Here is a 21,524-nt window from a genome sequence, read left to right on the forward strand (position 1 = left end):
AAAACTATAAAATGCATGCATGGGAATGAGAAACAAAAACTTCAGGATAAAGGTTACTTCTATGGTGGGAGAGGGAATTGGGGTTGGGAAGGGCTGCACAAGGGCTGCATTTGTATTTCTAATGTTTTTTTTTTTCCCAGCTGGAATATGAACAATGAGGTTTTCATCGTATTTTTCTAAATTTTGTGTGACTAAATAGTTAATGAAATATTAATGAAAAATTAAGTATAGTCTTATCTGGACTCCTATTACCAAGCATAATGAAGTGTAGGGATTAGACATTGAGCAGTTTTGGGTACCTACCCTATACAGAGGGGCTAGTTTAAAAAAATAAAAAACTAAACTAGCTTTAGGGGTGAGTCAGTTAAGGTTATGGCTACTGCAGTATCAGCCAATGATAAGCAAAACAAAAAAAATGATGATTTGTTCCCCACTGTCCTTCTGCACTCTTTGCCCAAAATGCACGTGTGGATTGTGAAATCAGCTCAGTGGGGCACTATTACCATTTTCTTTTAAATGGAATGGAACGAAAAAGAAAACAATAATCAAGAAAATAGAGTATGCCGAGTATATGCAGTAGGAATAAGTATTGTTTCATGAAATAATAGTTGTGGACGCTTGTCTAGTGCATGGCTGAGTGTGTGCATGTTTGTGTGTATGTGTAAGCATGCGTGTGGGTCCTGAAATGCAGAGTGGAAAGCATTTCTATGGGTTGTGGTCAGGAAGTTTGAAAGCTGTCATGTTAGTTATCTATTTCTGTGTAACAAATTATCCCCCAAAGTTAGCAGCTTAAAGCAGTAAATGTATATTATCTCACAGTTTCTGTGGGACAGGGATTCAGGAGCTTAGCTGGGTGGTCTGGGTTCAAGGTCTCTCAAGAGGTTGTTGTCAAGACCTTAGCCGGGCTACCATCTTCTCTGGGATTCATCTGGGGCTGAAGGGTCCCTATGGTGGTTGGCAGGCCTTATGGGCTGTTGGACAGAGGACCTCAGTTCCTCATAGCATGGGTCTCCCCACGGAGCTGCCTAAGTGTGTTCAAGACCTGGCAGCTGGCTCCCTCCAGAGCAAGCAAGGAAGGGGAGTGTGCCCAAGATGGAAGCCACAGTCTTTTTCAAAAAATTTTTTTTTAAGATTTTTTTCTTTTTTTTTTTTTTTGCATTTTTAAATTGAAGTATAGTTAATTTACAATGTTGTGTTAGTTTCAAGTGTAGAGCAAAGTGATTCAGTTATATATATGTATATGTATATATATATTCTTTTTCAGATTCTTTCCTATTATAGGTTATTACAAGTTACTGAATATAGTTCCCTGTGCTATACAGTAGGTCCTTATTGTTTCCCTATTTTATATATAGTGGGGTGTATCTGTTAATCCCAAACTCCTAATTTATCCCTCCCCCACCCCTTTCCCCTTTAGTAACCATAAATTTGTTTTCTATGTCTGTGAGTCTGTTTTGTAAATAAGTTCATTTGTATCATTTTTTTTTAGATTCCACATATAAGTGATATATGTTTGTCTTTCTCTGACTTATTTCACTTAGTATGATAATCTCTAGGTCCATCCATGTTGCCACACATGGCATGATTTCATTCTTTTTTTATGGAAGCCACAGTCTTTTGTAACCTAACCTTGGAAATGACAATGCTGTCACTTCTGCTGATACTATTAGTCACAGGCCAACCCTCCTACAGTGTGAAAGGGAACTATGTAAGTGTGGGAATATGAGGAGGTGACAGGTCTGGGGGACTGGAACTGGGTAGAGGTTTGGAATATAGGAGAGCTTATTAGAGGATGAAAGAGGAGTATGAAGAATCCTGGGCTAGAGAAGTAAAGCCCGAATTTTTAAGGACAAGTACCAAACCTGGGGATGCTTGATCACTTTTCTTTATGCTTGGCACCAGGCACGCTTACCAGCTTACTGCTTCCAGATCCACAGCCATCTATAGACAGAAAGATAATTAATGAGTTCAGAAAGTAGGGCTGCATGGGAAGAGGAAAACATTTAGGATAATACAATGTAAAGGGAGGAAAACTGAGGAACAATTTAACATGTACTTTTTGTTTGCTGTGTGTCTGTTGTTTGTGTTACAGTTTGCACTTTGTTTCAAACAAACTGGCTGTTAGAAAACTCGAATTTCCCATTGAGAGCTGGAAAGGGCTCCAGAAATTCTGTAATTCATCTCCTTTATTTTGCAAATGAGGAACATGAGGCCCGAATAATTTCTTAGTTTACAAAAAGGTTTCTTGAACTCTTTATAGAAAAGAATTTGCTAAAGCAACTTTTCTCAAAATTGAGTAAGACCCTTTTTGAAAGAAAAACATTTTTAAGATCTCCAGGGTTGGCTTAGATTATTATGGAGAAATCCAGGTATCAACTTCCTTTATAACTATAAAAGCAAAACACATTTACAAATTAAATACCAACCAAATGTCAAATCATAAATTTCTAATCAACATTAATTTAATGTGCCAGATTATCGCTTGCCTGAGATGAAATTGCCATTCCTGTGGTAGCCTCCCCCATCCTGGATGGTTATTATTTCCATCTCTACTGGATAATTCCAGTCAGCCTGCAGAGAAGCCATTTCTCATCTAAAAGACACAAATGAGGACTTCCCTTGAGCCTCCACCCCTCCCCAACTGCCGTCCCATTCCTTCTCCCTTTTATAGTGTTTAATTCCTCATGAGGGTTGTCTGGAGTTCTACTTCCACTTCCTCTCCTCCCATTTTCTCTTTTTTCTACCGTTTTATTGTAAGATAAGACATAGATACAGAAAGTCATATAGAACAGATGGATAGCTCAAGGATGGATAGCTAAGGTGAACCGCCATGTAACTACCACTCAGGTCAAGAAGTAGAACTTTACCAGCAGCCCCAGAAGCTGCTGCAGGTGCTCTGTTGCAGTCATTGCCTTCTCCTTCTCTCCAAAAGTAACCACCAACATCACCTTCAGAGAAATCACTTCCTTGCATTTCTTGTTTCATCATACATGTACATTCCTAGACACTATAGAGTTAGAGTTGCTCGTTTTTCTATCTCTAGTTCCCTCTGCCATCCCCTTCTTGTCCTTGAAGTTTATCTACTGAAGAACCCAAGACTTTTGAGCTATAGTTTCCCACAGTCTGGGGCAGTTCAACACACTCCTCTGTTCTTCATATCGTCTGCAAACTGGCAGCTGAGTCCAGAGGCTTGATCAGAGTTGGGTTCAGTCCTTTTGGCAAGACAAGTGGTGGTCTTACCTTACATCAGAAGCTCATAAAGTCTGCTTGTCTCACTCCAGGTGATGTTAGGAGCCATTAATGATTAAGTCCTAGATCCATTAATTTCCAGGGAGTGGCAAATGGTGAGACGTTAATTCTATCGTTTCTTTCTCCTTTATTAGATGGAATTGATGCTTATTGCTTAGGTCCATTAATGTTTAGTGGGTAACAAAATGGCAATAGTCTAATTCTATCATCATGGTGGGTTTTTTTTTTAAATTTATTCGTTGGAATACTTATAAAGAAATGCTTCCCCTCACCTACTCTTTGGATGCCCAGTGGTACATTTCATAAAGAAAAGGCAGGATAAATGCTTGGATCTTTCCCTTTTTTTTTCTTACTGGTTGACAAGATAACAGATTGATTCCTTATTAGCCAGTGAAGTTTGCTAATTAATTGTTAGTTTTTTAATAGCATTATAGACTCATGGGTATCAATTGGTTGTAATCATTATTCTCATTGTGGTTCAGAGTCCCATCTTTGGCCCATGGGAACGTCTTCAATTTGGCCTCTGGTCCTTTTGACATGAGCCTAGTATAGTCAACCCTCCGTATCCATGGGGGTCTGGTTCCAGACCCCCCGAGGATAGTAAAATCCACAGGCGCTCAAATCTCTTGTATAAAATTGAAATGGTATAGTATTTTCATGTAACCTATCCACATCCTCCCTGATACTTTAAATCATCTCTAGATTACTTACAATACCTGATACAATGTAAATGGTATGTAAATAATTATAAATACAATGTAAATGGTATGTAAAAAATTGTAAAAATAATGAAAATGCTATGTAAATTGTGTGGCAAATTCAAATTTTGCTTTTTGGAACTTTCTGGGATTTTTTTTCTAATATATTTGATCTGTAGTTGGTTGAATCGAGGATGCAGGGGTGCAGGACCTTGCAGATACAGGATGCAGGACCTTGCAGATACAGAGGGTCCACTGTGGTCTTTAATATCTTCCTTGCTCTCTGAACTAGAACCAGCCTTTTTTCCATGAAGCTCTTCTTTTAGTGGGAAATAGCATTGCAGGACCACAATCTAAGTAGTAGAAATGTTCAGACAGAGCTAGGAATTCATGAGTCTGTGTTGATAGTTCCAATTCAGATACATGACCACAGGGTTTTTCCTTTACCCCGTCTAGATTATATCCATATCTCCTTTCTTCCACATTGAGAATCCTGGTTCTCAAGGGTACAGTGGATGTAAGAATTAGAATAGACCATAAGTCCGTATTTACTTTATTTCACATTACACACATAACAGGCTGAGAATTCAAATACTGCATACCACCAATACAATTTCTTAGAACAATTAAAATTTTTTGCACGTGCCCTCCTATTTTTGTAGTTATATCTACATTGCCTGGGCATGTACGTGTAACCAACACCTACTATATTCTCTCACTTTGTTTGTTTGTTTTTGTTTTTTGGCTGCGCTCTGCAGCACGTGGGATCTTAGTTAACTGACCAGGGATCAAACCCACACCCCCTGCAGTGGAAGCATGGAGTCTTAACCACTGGACCGACAGGGAAGTCCCTGTGTTCTCTCACTTCGAACCCTCATTTGGTCTTAGTTCAGCAAGTCACTATTTATTGCTTGTTACCAGTCCTTATGTCAATGCCTCTCTAGTTATTTGGTTGTCAGAAACTTGTTCTCTAGTAAATTTCTCAGGAAGGGCTCATGAAAACAGTATTCCTTGGTTCATTTTCTTTCCTTGACTATCTCAAATATTCCTCTGACATAAAGCATGGCTGTCCAAAGGGCAAATGATAATCGGAAGATAATTTTCCCCTTTTTACCTGGATGCCCAAAGGATTTTTTTCTTTCTCTTCCATAGTTCCCTTCAAAAGTTCAACAGTTTTACTAGAATATGGCTTGGTGTTGGTTTTTCTGGGTCTTAGTTACACGGTGTGCTTTTTCAATTTGTCATTTCACATCTTTTAATTTCAGGAAAGCTTTCTGGAATTTTAGTTTTAGTATTTGTTCTCTTTCCTTGCTTTGGATTATTTTTTAGGGATTTCTGTTTTGCATATTGAATCTTCTTTGCCTATCTCCAGTATTTGTCCGAATCTCCTAAATTTGTTTGATATCCTTTCTTTTTTTCTTTAAACATTTTCCTCACTTCCACCTTCTGTTTCTCTTAAGGCATGTTTATTCACTTTGTGTTCCATCTAGTTGAGTCTTCATTTATTTATTTATTTATTTATTTATTTTTAATTTTTTTAAAATTTCTTGCCTTTCTGAAATGATTCTTTTTTAAAAGTTTCTACTTCTTTCCTGAATCCTGTTGCCTCATTTTTGAGTTTTTCAAATGCTGATTCATTTTGTTCTTTCCTGTCTTTTATCATTTTCCACTGTCTTTTCGCTTAAGTTGAAATATTGGGTTGGCCAAAGGTTCGTTTGGGTTTTTTCATAATATCTTACAGAAAAACACTAACGAACTTTTTGGCCAACCCAATAGACGATTACAGTTTTGATCCGTTAGCACATCTTTTTGGCAAGCTTTCACTATCTGTAGGGTTGTTGTACTCCTGACTATCCTTTTATATCCTTTTTCCTTATAGTAACTTTGTGTTGGATTTGCCTTCCATACTTTTCTGTTGTTCATTTTTATGAGTTTTAGTTCTCCTGAACTTTCTGAAAGAAGCTCGGTGCAGATAGCTTTTTCTAGCGACCCAGAGCTTCCTCTTCTGCTCTTTTGGTGAAGTGTTTAAAAATAGTTCAGCTTACATTACAGTTTCCTGGCTCTGCTCCCCTCCCCCGCTGGACCTTCTCTTTCCTTGTACGTGTCATCTTCATCCTCCTTAGTTTTGATTCCATTCCCAGCACTTTCTCCCCAGTAGGGGCTAGATCTTCCAGCTGCTGTTGGCTTTACATTCCACCTTGGAGTAGAAAAATCCCTTCAAAGTTTCAGCTGCCATTTTCAAATTGGCCCGCTTTCCAGCTGAGTACCTGTTAGCTCTTTGGGTTCTCCTTTTCCCAGAACTGTTAGATGCCCTGCTGCTTCCCTCTCCTTTCTCTACACAGACACTGACACCAGGGGGGCTTTGTGACCCCTGCTTGTGTTTGGGGGTTCATAGAACAACCTGGTCACCTTGTTTCATTGTAAATGTTGACCATGGCTTTTGTAGCTATTCTGTCTGTAATTAGATTCTAAAACTAGGTTGTTACCCTCTTCCCAGAGCCTCCCATTCCCTCTTGAACTACTGAAGCCAAATCCAGTCTCTGTACCCCATACCCAATTATATCTTGGAGACGGAGTTTTGGGTGAAGTAGAAAAGAAGAGCTTTATTGCTTTGTCAGGCAAAGGGGGACACAACGGGCTAATGCCCTCAAAGCTGCGTGTCCCGACCTGGAGGGAGTAGTGAGGAGTTTTATAGCAATGGTTCAAAGAGGGCGTGGTCAGCTCGTGGACCTTCTTCTGATTGGTTGGTGGTGAGGTAAGCGGGAGTCTGCATCATCAACCTTCTGGTTCCAACCAGTCTGGGGTCTACGTGCTTGTGGGCAGCAAACAGTTAACTTCTTCCACCTGGTGAGGGTTTCAGTGTCTGCAAAACAGCTCAAAGATACTGTTATGTGTATCCGTTGAGGGGGGAACCAGGACCCTGCCCCAAGGCTGCGCTATTGTTTCTTGACTGCTCCTCCCTTGTCTCTGCATCCCCTCCCTTCCCTGATTAGCAACGGTCTGAACCTACCCCCTTGGAACTCAGGGAAGGTCTTGGAGCCTGAATGAAGCCTATTTCCTGTAATTAAGAAATGGGGGGACACAGGAAGGCTTTTGTGCCCAGGAGCCCCACAGGATCCTGCTGGGTTTCACTACTGCAGTCAGCTTTGCCCTACCGTCCCCCAATCCCCCTCCCCACCCTGGAACTGCTCCTGTAAAAGTCAGCAATGACCTTCACTTTGTTAGATCTTAGCCCTGCCCCCGTTTCTTAGTAGCACTTGGTACAGTTGACCTCACCTTCCCACCTAAAACACTTTCTTCTTTTGGTGTCCAGGATACCACACCTCTTAGTTTTCTCCATCATTGGCTGGTATGTGTCATTGGGGGTACGATTAACCTCATTGAATGGATGCGGGTTTAGAGAGGCTACCTAACTTGCCCAAGGCACCTGGCTAACTAGCCAAGATCAATTGCTAAATATTTCTTAAGCATCTGTGATGTGCCTATCACTGTACTCGGCACATAAACAGTAATGTCTGCGCTTGGGAGGAGCTCACACTGTCCCTGGGCAGGAAAAGAGAGCACTTGAAACTATAGCGAGTCTGTAAGTGGTAACTAGTGGCTGGGAGAGGAGATCTAGGTGGGCTAGGGAAGTGAGGGAAAGCGTGAGAAGTCGGATTTGGCCTTGGAAGATGGGGAGGATTTGAACAGGAGATGGGGAGGAATAGTGGGGATGAGATACGGTTAAGCAGCTCAGGTGAGGTCAGGGCGTAGAGGATCCCAAAAACCAGGCCCCCAGAGGCTGGAGAACTCCTATGGTCTTGAGGCCCGTGGTCCCCCTCTGGCCACCACCTCCCTGCCCTGTAGCCTCACACAGCCTCATTTCCAATTCAGCTTCTCCATCCCTTCTTCTTCTCGAAGTCCTCTCACCGTAACCCCAAGAAGCATCATGTCACCACCCTCACCAATATCCTGAATTTCTTGGCTTCTTTATCCTCCTCCATGCACGGCCTGAAAACCTCCAGCCTGAGGTGAGCCCTACACCCAGGCCACTGGGTCCAACCATGCAGAGTATTAGGGGTGTATTAGGAACACCGCAGATTGATTGCCCTCAGTGTCAGGTGACCCCTTGACCGAGGTGGTCCTCCTCTCAGCTCCCAAGCAGCCTGTTCGACCACTACCAGCCACTTCTCACAATGTGTTACCCTGGTGGGGTCCTGTGAACTCCCAGGGTCCTCGTATCTAGAGACGATTCCCACATCCTGCAGGGCACCTGGCTAGCAGAGGTTTCAGTAAATGCTTATAACAAATATGTAAATGATTCAAGGGTCCATGGGGTTCCTGATCTGAGAGATGCACCAATTTAAAAAGCCCACACTAGGGAATTCCTTGGCAGTCCAGTTGTTCTGACTCTGCGCTTCCACTTCAGGGGATCCGGGTTCGATCCCTGGTTGGGGAACTAAGATCCTGTAAGCCGCACAATGGGCCCCCCCCAAAAAAAGGCCCACACTAATGGGGTGTCAGGAGAGGAAGGATGCAGGGGGTGGGCCGAGGAGACGGGAGTAAAACCCAAAGACACAGTTTCACACGATGAGACGGCACATGGGCTAGAGGTGCATTTTCTCTTCCTGATGCTTTATGACCTTTCTGCTTTCCCCTCCCCTTTTGCCCTTTGCCAATTGCTAGTTTATTTCCCCCTTTCTGGGCATTCTCCTTCCTCACCAGTCCCGTAAGAATTGGGGGCACATGTTGGGAAGGGACCTGAAGAGAGTTCATAAGTAGAGAGATTTTTACCACCATCATCATCATCGGTGGTGGAGATTGTGGTGGTGTCCTTCGTAAACCTCACATCAGATGGCTATTGTTCTTTTACTTGTAAATTCCCATTCTTGGAAATTTGGCAATCTTGGACTAACAAGGGTCCATTTGGCAGTTAATGAGATGAAGCTAGGAGCCAAAACTCTCAAACCCAGCAGAGACCAGGCATGGTTTCACCACACCCATGTTAGCTCATCCCAAGATGCGTGTGTGTGGCAGGGCCACCGGGAGCAGGTGGCCCCTTACGGAGGGGGGTGGACTGTGTAGGAAGAGGTTGAATAACTGGAGCCCCCCAACAAGTTCCTCTGTCCCCCTGAGTATATCAGAGGCTACAAGAGTTATTTATTTGAATTAACACCTAGGAAGAAGTGTAATCAGGCAAGGGAATGGGATGCAAATCAAGAGACAAAAACGTGTGCTTTTTTTCTTCTCCATCTATTTCCTTTTCCTCTCCTTCTCTTTGTCCCCAATTTGAGAAGAGTCACCCCAGACTCCCTGCTGTTCCCTGGATAAGTATCAGGTCTCGAATGCTTCCTCCCCACCGAGCAGATTAAACTAGGTGAGCAAAGAGAATCTTGCCTCAGTTATTTTATCAACCAGAAGCAAGGCCGACGTGTCTTTATTATCCCTTCCCCACCCCACCCACAGTGGGACATTCCCTGTGGGAGCCTGGAGCCTTGAGCAGGAGGCACCCACAGGGGCTGCTGTGGGCCAGGCTGAGAAGCCATCCCAGGGAACACAGTGATATCACAGCTTTCCATAAACACACTTGGGGAATTCCCTGGCGGGCCAGCGGTTAGGACTCGGTGTTTTCACTGCCGAGGGCGCAGGTTCAATCCCTGGTCGGGGAACTGAGATCCCACAAGCCACGCAGCACGGCCAAAAAGCAAAAAACAAAAAAACCACACACTTGAAATTCTGTTTCCTGAGTCACAACTGAGGTCTCCCCCACCTTAATATAAGTTCAAGATACAGCACTTAAGATACAGTTGAGATACAGCTCCACTGGAAACTCTAGATCACTTGAGATTTTGTGTATTGGCTAACCCAAAACTGTCAGCCATGTACAAGGGAGGTACCCCTTCCTCCCTTAAAAGTTTGATTTGGTTGACAGTACACAGAATACCAAGCCTGTTTTCTAGTTGGAAAGGCGGCACCATATACATATGTTGATGGAAGGGAAACAAGTCTGTGGGCCACAGACAATTTTGAGGAGTGTGTTAAGCTAACTTGTGTGTGTCACCGTTGACATAACACATTCAGTGTGCGGGGGGTGTCTTAGGCACCGGGCATGTGGGTGCAGAGGGCCCGGGGCTGGGCTAGGAATCCAGAGACCCGGGTTCTAGCTTGAGCTGAGCCACTCGCTAGTGCTGTGGCCTGGGGAAGCCAATCTGAGCTTCCGTTCTCTCATTTGACGTAAAAACCGTAGTTGCCTGTTGCATAGGATTATAGTGAGAATTAAGTGAACGATGTGTGAGCAGAGACAGCTTGTACAGAAACTAAAGCCCTGTACAAATGTAAGATACTGAGGAAGTAAACAAGCCCTACATCCAAGAGTGAAGAAAACCAACATTTTTATCATCAACCAGATGGCCTATTTGTATCTTTGTTTGGCTCTTCCTACATCAAATATGTTTTGTTGTTGTTGTTTTTAATTTTATTTTTTTAATTGAAGTGTAGTTGATTTACAATGTTGTGTTGATTTCTGTTGTGCAGCAAAGTGGCTCAGTTACACACATATATAAATTCTTTTTTATATTCTTTTCCATTATGGTTTATCACGGGATATTGTATATAGTTCCCTTTGCTATACAGTAGGGCCTTTTGCTTTTGTTTTTGTTTTTTATATTAGCCTCTGGGACAAAAGAGAAAGCAGACCCAGTTTCCCCTCCCAGGTTCAACACACACTTTTCTGGCAGGCTCGCTGTTTCTAATCGAGGGGCCAGCCATGTCCAGCAGGCTGTCGTGAGAACTGGCAGCACATCACCGAATGCACTGTGAAGGCCTGGTGTAGATAACAGTCACGGATGAACACACTGTCATTCATTTACTATATGTATTAAACTTGGATGCTTTCATGCCACATCCACAGAGTTGAGTTGTGACAGAGACCATATGGCCCACATAAGCAGAAATATTTATTCTCTGCCCCATTAGCAGGAAAAGTCAGTGGAGCCCTGCCCTCGATTGTATAACTACAAGCTTCCAGTAAGTATCAGAAAAAGCACTCCAGGATGCTTTTGCTCTCCAAGCCCTACAGAGAGGATCTCCTGTGTGATACAGTCACAGATGAACGCTAGAACCCGGGTCTCTGGATTCCTAGCCCAGCCCCGGGCCCTCTGCACCCACATGCCCAGTGCCTAGGACTCCCCCTGCTCCCTGAACGTGTTATGGCAATGGTGACACACACACGTTAGCTTAACTCACTCCCTGAAATTATCTGTGGCCCACAGACTTGTTTTCCTTCTGTCATCTGGTGTAGATACAGTCACAGATGAATGCTGGAGTGCAAGACTTAAAATTCCAGCCATTCACATTGTCTCATCATATTCTACTCACGCCTCAAATGATACTGTGGGATTAGTTACTCCTGCCATCGCTGGTCAACCAGCATTGCTGACAGGGCCACAAGTGGTGGAACTGAGGATCAAAAACATTTTTCAGACACGAAATTCTGTGAAATATGTAATATATTATTATATACTCTATTATTACAATATATATATTATGAACACAGTAATATATTAATTAGAGTATTTATATAAGATTTCTCCCTAACATAACTAGCAATGCCCTAGAGCAGGGGTTGACAGCTACAGACCCACAGGCCAAACCTGGCCCACTGTTTGTAAATAAAGTTTTATTGGCACTCATTCATTTACAATATGTATTAAACTTGGATGCTTTCGTGCCACATCCACAGAGTTGAGTTGTGACACAGACCATATGGCCCACACGACCAAAAATAATTATTCTCTGCTCCTTAGCAGGAAAAGTCAGTGGAGCCCTGCCCTCGATGATATAACCACAATCTTCCAGTAAAGATCAAAAAAACGCACTCCAGCATCCCTTTGCTCTCCAAGCCCTACAGAGAGGACCTCTTGTGTGTATGTGCTGTGTCCTGGGCTCCTCTGTCAAGACACTGACTCATTGGATTGTTACTGTGTGTTTGCTTGTTCCCTTCCCTCCAGACTGGGAGCTCCTTGAGGGCAGGGCCTGGGGTTTATTCCCATGTCCATCCCCACTCCAGCCCAGGAGGGGCTTCCTAAGTCAAGATTAAGGGGATGCAGTCCCTCATTACCTTCTCAGAGGCTAGAATCTGCTCAGGGAGACAGACCAGGAACAGCCTTAGAGTCTCAGCATCAGTGTGATGAGAGTCACAGGGCGGGTGAGTCCAGAGCATCCTGGGAGCTCTTGGAGGGCCCGAGAAGCACATGCCTGAGCTGATTCTTGAAGGATTCACCGGCCAGGAGTGGGGGGGGGCGGGGAGTCACACAACGAATGGCACATGGAAAGGCCTGCAGGAGAGGGGCAGCAGACGTGGTTCAGTTTGGCTGAAGTGTGGCTCTTGGCAGTGTCTGGGCATCGCTTTGGGTGGCGGATGCAGCAGAGGTGATGGCAGCGCTGGCCTGGCTGGATGCTGTGGTGGCTGGAGTCTAGCCAGCGTGGAAGCAGCTGCAACTCTGCCACTTACAACTCTATAAACATGGGAGTTTACTCCAGTTCATAGCTTCTCATCAGCAATTTCCCAAAGATAGAGCAGTATTTCCCAGCCTTGGGATCTTCTGAGTTACACAGTCAAAAGGCCATGTTTCATGCCAAACACTAGCACGTAATTAAAAGGAAACATACAGGGCTTCCCTGGTGGCGCAGTGGTTGAGAGTCCGCCTGCCGATGCAGGGGACACGGGTTCGTGCCCCAGTCCGGGAGGATCCCACATGCCGCGGAGCGGCTGGGCCCGTGAGCCATGGCCGCTGAGCCTGCGCGTCTGGAGCCTGTGCTCCGCAACGGGAGAAGCCACAGCAGTGGGAGGCCCGCGTACAGCAAAAAAACAAAACAAACAAACAAAAAAAGGAAACATACAAATATTGGTAAATGTGCCCTATGGTCTTTGGTCCCCCAAATCTTTGACCCAGACTCAGTGTGGGTAATCAAGAAGCTGGTGATGATAAAGAGGACAAATTTAAGAAACACTTAAAATTTCTTAAAACAAATGTCAGTGCTGTCCATCGAGTGATGAATGGATAAACAAAATGTGGTGTAGCCATGCAATAGTATATTATTCAGCCACAAAAAAGGACAAAGTACTGGGACTTCCCTGGCAGTCCCAGTGGTTAAGACTCTGAGCTTCCACTGCAGGGGCCGCGGCTTCGATATCTGGTCGGGGAACTAAGATCCCACATGCCGCGTGGTGCAGCCAAAAAAATAAAAAATAAAAAATCTTAGGGCTTCCCTGGTGGCGCAGTGATTGGGGGTCCGCTTGCTGATGCGGGGGATGCGGGTTCGTGCCCCGGTCTGGGAAGATCCCACATGCCACGGAGCGGCTGGGCCCGTGGGCTGTGGCCGCTGGGCCTGTGCGTCCGGAGCCTGTGCTCCGCAGCAGGAGGGGCCGCGGCGGTGAGAGGCCCGTGTACTGCAAAAAAAAAAAAAAAAATTTTAAATAAGCTATAAGGATATATTGTACAGCATAGGGAGTATAGCCAATATTTTATAATAACTTGAAATGGAGTATAATCTATAAAAATTTTGAATCACTATCTCGTACACCTGAAACTAATATAACATTGTAAATCAACTATACTTCAATAAAAATAAATTAAAAAATTTTTTTAATTAATGAAACGAAACTCAGTAGTGAACAGGCAGCTCCTGAGGTTCTGAGTTGGATATGGGGACTTGAGCTGATGACCCTCCTTTTGCTCACCTCTTTAATAGAAGTGGAGAAAACCCGATGCCAGCATGAACGAGAACACATCCTCGGGGCGGTAGACCCCCAGCGTCCCCGGCCTCCGGGACTGTTTGTTCCCGAGTGTGATGAGCACGGACACTACGCGCCCACCCAGTGCCACGGCAGCACTGGCTACTGCTGGTGTGTGGACCGCGACGGCCGCGAGGTGGAGGGCACCAGGACCACACCCGGGATGAGGCCACCGTGTAAGTCAGAGGACAGTGCTGGAGACAGGAAGTCTCAGCACCTGCAAGCATCGCTGGGGACCCTTGCCGGGGAACCTTGCCAAAGGTGCAGTTGGCACTTTCTGCCTGCCCTAAATCCTGACCTGCACCACTGGCTCGAAGCCCGTCCCTCCCTCCCTTTCTCCCCTCTGTAGCCCCCTTTTCCATCTCCCCATCACTTGCCCACCCTCACCATCTCTCTCCCCACTTTCCCTCTCCTCCCTCTTACCCTTTCCTCTTCTTGTTTTGTGCAAACCTGTTCTGTGCAAATGATGGGCAGGACCCGCTGCATTGAGGCTGCAACTGGTAGCAGAGAGGGTGTGTGCTCAGGGGTCCCTGAGTAAACCTTGCAGTGGGTGGCCCAGCATTCCAGCGGCTGGCACACAGCACAGGAATGGGAGAGACCAACCGGAGCCCCTCCCCAGGCATGGAGGGGCTTACTCAGGCGTGGAACTGTTCTCCTCCTGGTACACTTGCCTCTTTCACAGTTGCTCCTGGACTTTTAGGTACTCGGTCCATTTAGAATGCCAGGAGCAAACAGCCGCAAAGCTTTCTGCAAGATAGTTCTGTGACAGTCCATGACGATGGGAAGGCGCTGAGCTGGGGGCCAGGCTGTGTGACACTGGACAGATACTTGCCTGAGTCTCAGCATCCTCGGCCTCAACATCGGATTCAAGCAAAATAATCTCTAGGATGCTTCTCAGCTCTAAAATTCTGTCACAGGCATAGAAAATGGTAATTGTCACAAATTACCAAAATCTAATACAATCAATCCTTGCCTCTCCATTCTCCATTCAGCTAATAATCATAAACTGATCCCCTACCAGATAGTTTCTCAAAGCTGCTAAGAGGCTGCTGAGTAAGCAGTGATCACTCACAGGGACTTCCCAGCGGTCCAGTGGTTAAGACTCCGCGCTTCCAGTACAGGGAGGCATGGGTTCAATCCCTGGTCGGGGAACTAAGATCCCACATGCTGCGAAGGGAGGCCAAAAAAAAGAGTGAGAAGTGATCACTCACAAACTTCATTACGCCAGCCAGCCAGCATTAACTGAGTGTCAGATTGGTGTGGTCAGTGCTGGCAGCCCACAGAGGGAAGCCCCAATGCCAGCCCCAGAACCTCAGAGGACAGGTAAACAGGTGCAGGGTAGGGAAAGGAACCTTAAGAGAGAGTAGGTGGGCCAGGAAGCACAGTGGCTTGGGGGGTCGTGGGCTAGCCCAGGAACGCTTTGCAGAGCAGTACTGTGAGAACCAAGGTTTGGAACAGGGCCAGCTGTGCTGGGGAGTAGGGGTTGAGGAGACCCATGGTCCAGGCAGCAGGAACAGGCGGAGAGGCAGGAAAGAAACCCCCAGGGGTCTGTGTCCTGTGGGAGGGGAGCAGAATGGAGGTAAGGACATCAGGTGCCCCGCTGAGGGGTGTGGATTGGTCCTGAGGGAGCCCAGGAAGGGTTTCAAGCAGGTGCTGATGTGACCAGGTTTCAGTTTTAGAAGAGCTGAAAGGGAGGAGTGAGGCCCTGGTTGTGGGGAGGCGGGTGCAATTAATTAATTGCAGTATTTCTAATTAATCCAGGTGAGAAACGGCGAGGGTCTGACCTGAGGTGCTGGCAGTGAGTTTGGAGGGATAGATTCCAGAGATATTAAAAAGGTCCACCAGATTGGTTTATATCATTGATTGGGTAAAACAGGCAAGATGGACAAGAGAAAAGAACTGAAAATGAGCTCGGTGATGACCTGGTCCCGTTCTCTCACTTCAGAGAGCAGGAAACGAGCCCAGGAAGGTCCATGACGTGTCCACACAGCAAGTGTCAGGACCAGGTCTGGGGCCCAGGTTTCCCGACAGCCACTGCATGTTCCTTACCCGCAGTACAGGCTCCCTGTCCCCTCCTGGGACGTTCTCTGGTCAGGTGAGCCAGGAGCTGTGCTGGGTCACCAGGTCAGCAGATAGGAGGCAAGGCCGAGTCTGAGGGAGGATTAGCCCTGCCCATCATTTTGTTCTGGAAAGCCCAGAAGGCCTGTGTTCCCGTTTGTGGCATCTGAGACCCTCCCACCCCCGTGGGATGGGGTGAGTGGGGCTAGTCCACTCAGATGGTCTCCTCGCGCATGAAAATACTCAGCAGCTTCCTGCTGGGGCGTGAGCTCCCTGTGGCCAGGGTTTCAGGGTTGCTGCTGTTGCATTGTTTTTGTTCACTGCTGCAGCCCGTGTGCAGAGCAGGGCACCGATAGCCAGGTTAGTTCCATTAAGGGGGAAACTGAGCCATTGTTTTTTTCCAGTCGACCTTTGATGTTAAACTCTGGCCCTGCATCATCTTCATCACAAATGCCCTTTGATTGACTGAAGTCTTTCTGCTCCTTGAACTTTCGGATCTTAAATGTGCACGTGTGACGGTGCAGTTTGTGGTGCCGTGAAGGTGACGTGACCCGGTGTGGGTGCATGTGTGTGAGTCGGTGCACACGCCCGCACGCGTGCGTTTGTGCATTCCTACTGCACGCGGGCCTTACTCATTGCCATCTCCCACCACCCAGGTCTGAGCACAGTGGCTCCCCCGGTTCACCACGGACCCTCAGTTCCTACCGCCGTGATCCCCCTGCCACCTGGGACCCACCTACTCTTCGCCCAGACCGGGAAGATAGAGCACCTCCCCCTGGAGGGAAACACCATGACCAAGACAGAAGCCAAGGCGCTGCTTCATGCCCCGGTGAGTGCTGGCCGATGGCACTTGGTGACAATTTCTGCTTCAGTGGCCTGGAGCAACGAGCAGGGTGCAGTCAGCCCAGGGACCAGGGCTGGACCCCTGGACCCAGGACCTCTTCATTCTGTGTGACCCTGGGTGTCCACCTCTAAATGGGGCCACTGTATTCCTAAGCACCCCCATGAGGCTCGAGGGTGGGAGCAGAAACAGGAGGCCTTCCAGAGAGACCCCTTTGGTATCTGACCCCTCAGGTGGGCGCGGCATGTGAGTTTGCTCTCTTGTCTGCGAGCATCTGCCAGGTTTGATGTTGCCATCCCTGCTAAATTAGCAACGTGACTCATCTTTCGGCAGCCGCTCAGCTCAAGATGCGCCTGTCTGCCCAGAGGCAGTAAGTCACCAGAGCTTTCCAAAGCTTCAGAGATGCATTTTGTGAGTCGAGGAATTTTTGTCCATTAGTTAGAGGTCAGACACTTTTGAGGAGCTTTTCTGTCTGGGATCCTGACCTCCTGCCTGGAAACCAAACCTGAGACCTGGTGGAGGCTTCTGGCTGTGGACTCAGCGTTGCCAGGGCAGTGGGGGCCGTCAGGGTCCTCTAAGGAGTGAAGAAGTAGCAGCGAGTGGGCTACCAGCTCTTAGAGATGAAAGTCCAGCAGGACTCCTCATTACCCCTCAGTGCTGGTTGCAGAGCCTGCGTAAAGATTCCGGGTAGAAATGTTACTTTCTTCTCATCTTCCTTTCCCTACTCCCCTGTCCTTCCCACCTGCCCTATTTTCTCTTCCTGCATGGATCTCTGCACACCGCCATACCCCCTCTTCTTTTTGACCAGGGAGGAAACATGATCAAAAAAAGTCTGCAAAATAAAAATGCTTCTTTTTAAAAAAATTTGTTATTGAAGTATAGTTGATTTACAACATTGTGTTAATTTCTGCTCTACAGCACTGATTCAGTTATACATATATATATATACACATTCTTTTTCATGTTCTTTTCCATTATGTTTTATCATAGGATATTGAATATAGTTCCCTGTGCTCTACAGTAGGACCTTGTTTATCCATTGTTGTTTATCCTTTTTGTTTATCCATGTACTTGTTTGTGTCTGCTCATCCCAAACTCTCATTCCTTCACCCCATCACATCCCCGTTGGCAATCACATGTCTGTTCTCTGTCTGTGAGTCTGTTTCTGTTTCATAGATAAGCTCATTTGTGTCATATTTTAGATTCCACATATAAATGATATCATATGGTATTTGTCTTTCTCTTTCTGACTTACTAACTTACTAGAGATGATAATCTCTAGGTCCATCCATGGTAAAAATGCTTTTCAAAAGCCTCCTGCAAAGCAGCCGTGATTGGATTCATGTTCTTCCCCAACACAAAACCCTCTGATGGGTTCCCTTCACCCAGAAAAAAATCCAGTTCTTTCCATGGCATCCGGCTACCTCTCCCACCCCATTCCCTACCACTGCCCCCTCACTCACCGGCTGCAGCCTTCTGGCCTTCTAGCTGGTCCTCAACTCACCATGCACACTCCCACCTCAGGGCCTTTGCACTTGCTGTCCCCTTGCCTGGAGTTCTCTCATTCCAGACACTTGCATGGTTCACTGCCGCATGTCATTTGAATTTCTGCTGGCACATCAGCTCTTAGAGAAACCTGTCCTGGCTGCCCTATCCAGACTGCAGCCTCCACCTACCCTGCTTTGTCTTTCATCAGGCACCCAGCACTACTTGAAACATTGTATATCAGGGTACATGTTCTATGTCTGATGTATCTCTTCCCACCAAGAATATAAGCACAGCAAGATCAGGAATTGTCCATCTATTTCATGGAGGTGTTTGTTTCACAGGGGTATTTGCAGATCCCAAACAGTGCTTGGCCCTTGAAAAATATTTGCTGAACAAATGTGTAAGTGATCTTTGTGATTTCCTGTTGCCTCACTGAAGCACAAATCCCTCAAGGGGTAATCATCATTCTTCCTCTATCCACTAGCACACACTCCCGGGTAGCGGGAGTGGGTTAAACTCCGTGTGAAAGTCGTTTTCCCCCAAGACCAAGGGGAGAGGCTTAAATGCCAAATGAGGCTATGAAAAGCAGGAAATTGAGATGGGATCAGTGGAGGGAGAGTGCTGAAACAACATTATAAATATTCACTGTGTCCTTCCTATCTATGTATCATCTATCTGTCTGTCCTTCTATGTATGTATGTATGTATATATGTATGTATGTATGTATCTATCTATCTATCTATCTATCTTTACCATTTAGCTATTTTAACTGTAGCTAATGCCACTGTGGCATTAAGTACAACCATCATCACCATCTATCTCCGGAACCTTTTTCATCATCCCAAACTAAAACTCTGGATCCATTCAATAATAACTCCCTCCTCCCCTTTGCATCCCCTTCTACTTTCTATCTCTATGAAATTTGCCTGTTCTAGGGACCTCCTATAAGTGGAATCATACAGTATTTGCCCTTTCGTAACTGGTTTACTTTATTTAGTATAATATCTTCAAATTTCATCCATGTTGTAGCATGTGTCAGAATTTCCTTCCTTTTTAAGGCTGAATTATATTCCATTATATGGATGTATCACATTTTGTTTATCCATTCATCCATCAGTGGAGAACTTGGGCTGCTTCCACCTTTTGGCTATTGTGAATAGTGTTGCTATGTACATGGATTTACAAACATCTGTTCAAGTCCTTGCTTTCACTTCTTTTGTATATAAACAAGACCTGGAATTACATGGTAATTCTATTTTTAATTTTTTGAGGAACCACTATATGGTTTTCCTTAGCACTGCACCATTTTGCATTCCCACCACCAGAGCACAAAGTTTCCAATTTCCCTTCTACTTTGTCAACACTTATTATTTTCTATTTTTAATTGTAGCCATCCTAATATGTGTAAAGTGGTATCTCATTGTGGTTTTGATTTGCATTTCTCTAATGATTAGTGATGTTAACATCTTGTCATATACTTATGGACAATTTATATATCTTTGGAAAAATGTCTGTTCATATCCTTTGCCCATTTCGTAATTGGGTTGTTTTGTTCTTATTGTTACTGAGTTGTAGGAGTTCTTTATATACTCTATCAACCCCTTATCAGTTACATGATTTGCAAATATTTTATCACCTTCCATGGGTTGGTTGCCTTTTCACTTTGTTGATTGTGTCTTTTACTGAACAAAAGTTTTTAATTTTGATAAGATCCAATTTATCTATTTTTGCTTTTGATGTCATATCCAAGAAATTATTGCCAAATCCAATGTAATGAGGCTCTCAACTATGTTTTCTTCTAAGAGTTTTATATTTTTAGCTCTTACATTTAGACTTTCGCTTCGTTTTGAGCTAATTTTTGTATATGGTGTATGGTAAGGATCTCTGTTCCCTTATGACATGACTTTTGGAGGGCAAGTGTCTGCTGATAACCCTGATTCTCTCAGTAAAAGAGCATCCTGGTCTTATACTTCTATGGTCCCCAGGACCTCACTTTGCATTTCCATATACATTTTAGAGTAAGCTTATAAGTTTCTACCAAAAAGGAAAGGAAAGGAAAGGGGAGGGGAGGGGAGGGGAGGGGAGGGGAGGGGAGGGGAGGGGAGGGGAGGGAAGGGAGGAAAGCCTGTTGGGATTTTGATATGGATAGCACTGGATCTTTAACTCTATTTAGGGATATCCTAAAGTCTATTTAGGGTATCTTAGCAATATTAAATCTTATGATCCATTAAACTAACATCTCTTCATTTATTTGGGTCTTCTTTAATTTCACTCTACAATGTTTTATAGTATTCAGTATAGAATCTTGTACATTTAAAAATACTTATTCTTAAATATTTTGCTGCTATTATAAACATTATTATTTTAAAATTCTACTTTTTGCTGGTATGTAGAAATACAATTTTACTTTGACCTTGGATGCTGCAACTTTGCTAGATTCAATTTTTAGTTAAAATATTACTATAGATTTCCCAGGAATTTCTACATAAATAATCATAGTCTTAAAATAGAGTGATTTTACCTCTTCCTTTCCAATATTTATGTCTTTTATTTAATTTTTATGATTTTCAGTTGGGCAAAGATTTCTTAGATGATATACAAAAAGCATTAGCCATAAAGAAAAATAAAATTGCACTTAATACAAATTTAAAATTTTGCTCTCCAAAAACATCATTAAGAAAATGAAAAAGTGCTGTTTACTGAGAAAAAATACACATATACATACATATATATATATATGTGTATGACAACAGATTTTTATCTGAAATATATAAAGAACTCCTTCAACTCAATAATTTAATTTTTAAAATGGACAAAAGAGGGACTTCCCTGGTGGTCCAGTGGTTAGGACTCCACACTTCCTCTGCAGGGGGCATGGGTTTGATCCCTAGTCGGGGAACTAAGATCTTGTATGCTGCGTGGCACAGCCAAAAAAAAAAAAAGACAAAGACTTGAAGACAATTCATTTCAAAACGTATCTAAATGCCTCTAAGCACAGGAAAGAGTCCCACTATCATCATTCACTAGTAGGTGGACCACTCTCACCACTGGTCTGCACTTCCAGGATAAAGTCATCATTGGACTGGCCTTCGACTGTGTGGACAAGATGGTTTACTGGACCGACATCAGTCAGCCTTCCATTGGGAGAGCCAGTCTGCATGGTGGAGAGCCAAGCACCATCATTCGACAAGGTGGGCAAGTAAATGTCAGTCTTCCTTTTCGGTTTTGCTTCTAGCAGCCCACGTGGCTCTTGGGAGAGAGCGGAAGGCTGCGGTGTATGATTGTTTACAGGATATGGTAATCTGAGAGGGGCTGGGTTCTCAACCTCAAACATCGCCCTTTCCAGCCTTCTCTGGAGAGTCCTCTGAGGACTCATCACTAAATCATGAACATCTTAGCTGGGATTTCTTGCTAG

At 44.8% G+C, this 21,524-nt stretch overlaps 1 protein-coding gene across 3 annotated transcripts in view; it reads left to right on the forward strand.

Annotated features, from left to right (window-relative positions):
* NID1 (nidogen 1) overlaps window positions 1–21,524 on the forward strand; it is a 94,337-nt gene that overhangs the window by 61,290 nt on the left and 11,523 nt on the right. For all 3 annotated transcript variants that reach the window (XM_082640751.1, XM_082640752.1, XM_082640753.1), the window contains exons 13-15: window positions 13,680–13,898; window positions 16,437–16,609; window positions 21,174–21,300. In XM_082640751.1, coding sequence (XP_082496877.1) covers window positions 13,680–13,898; window positions 16,437–16,609; window positions 21,174–21,300 — 519 coding nt within the window. The remainder of the gene's footprint in view (window positions 1–13,679; window positions 13,899–16,436; window positions 16,610–21,173; window positions 21,301–21,524) is intronic.

The sequence above is a fragment of the Mesoplodon mirus genome (genome assembly GCF_964341445.2).
Source record: "Mesoplodon mirus genome assembly, chromosome: 2".
NCBI lineage: Eukaryota > Metazoa > Chordata > Mammalia > Artiodactyla > Ziphiidae > Mesoplodon > Mesoplodon mirus.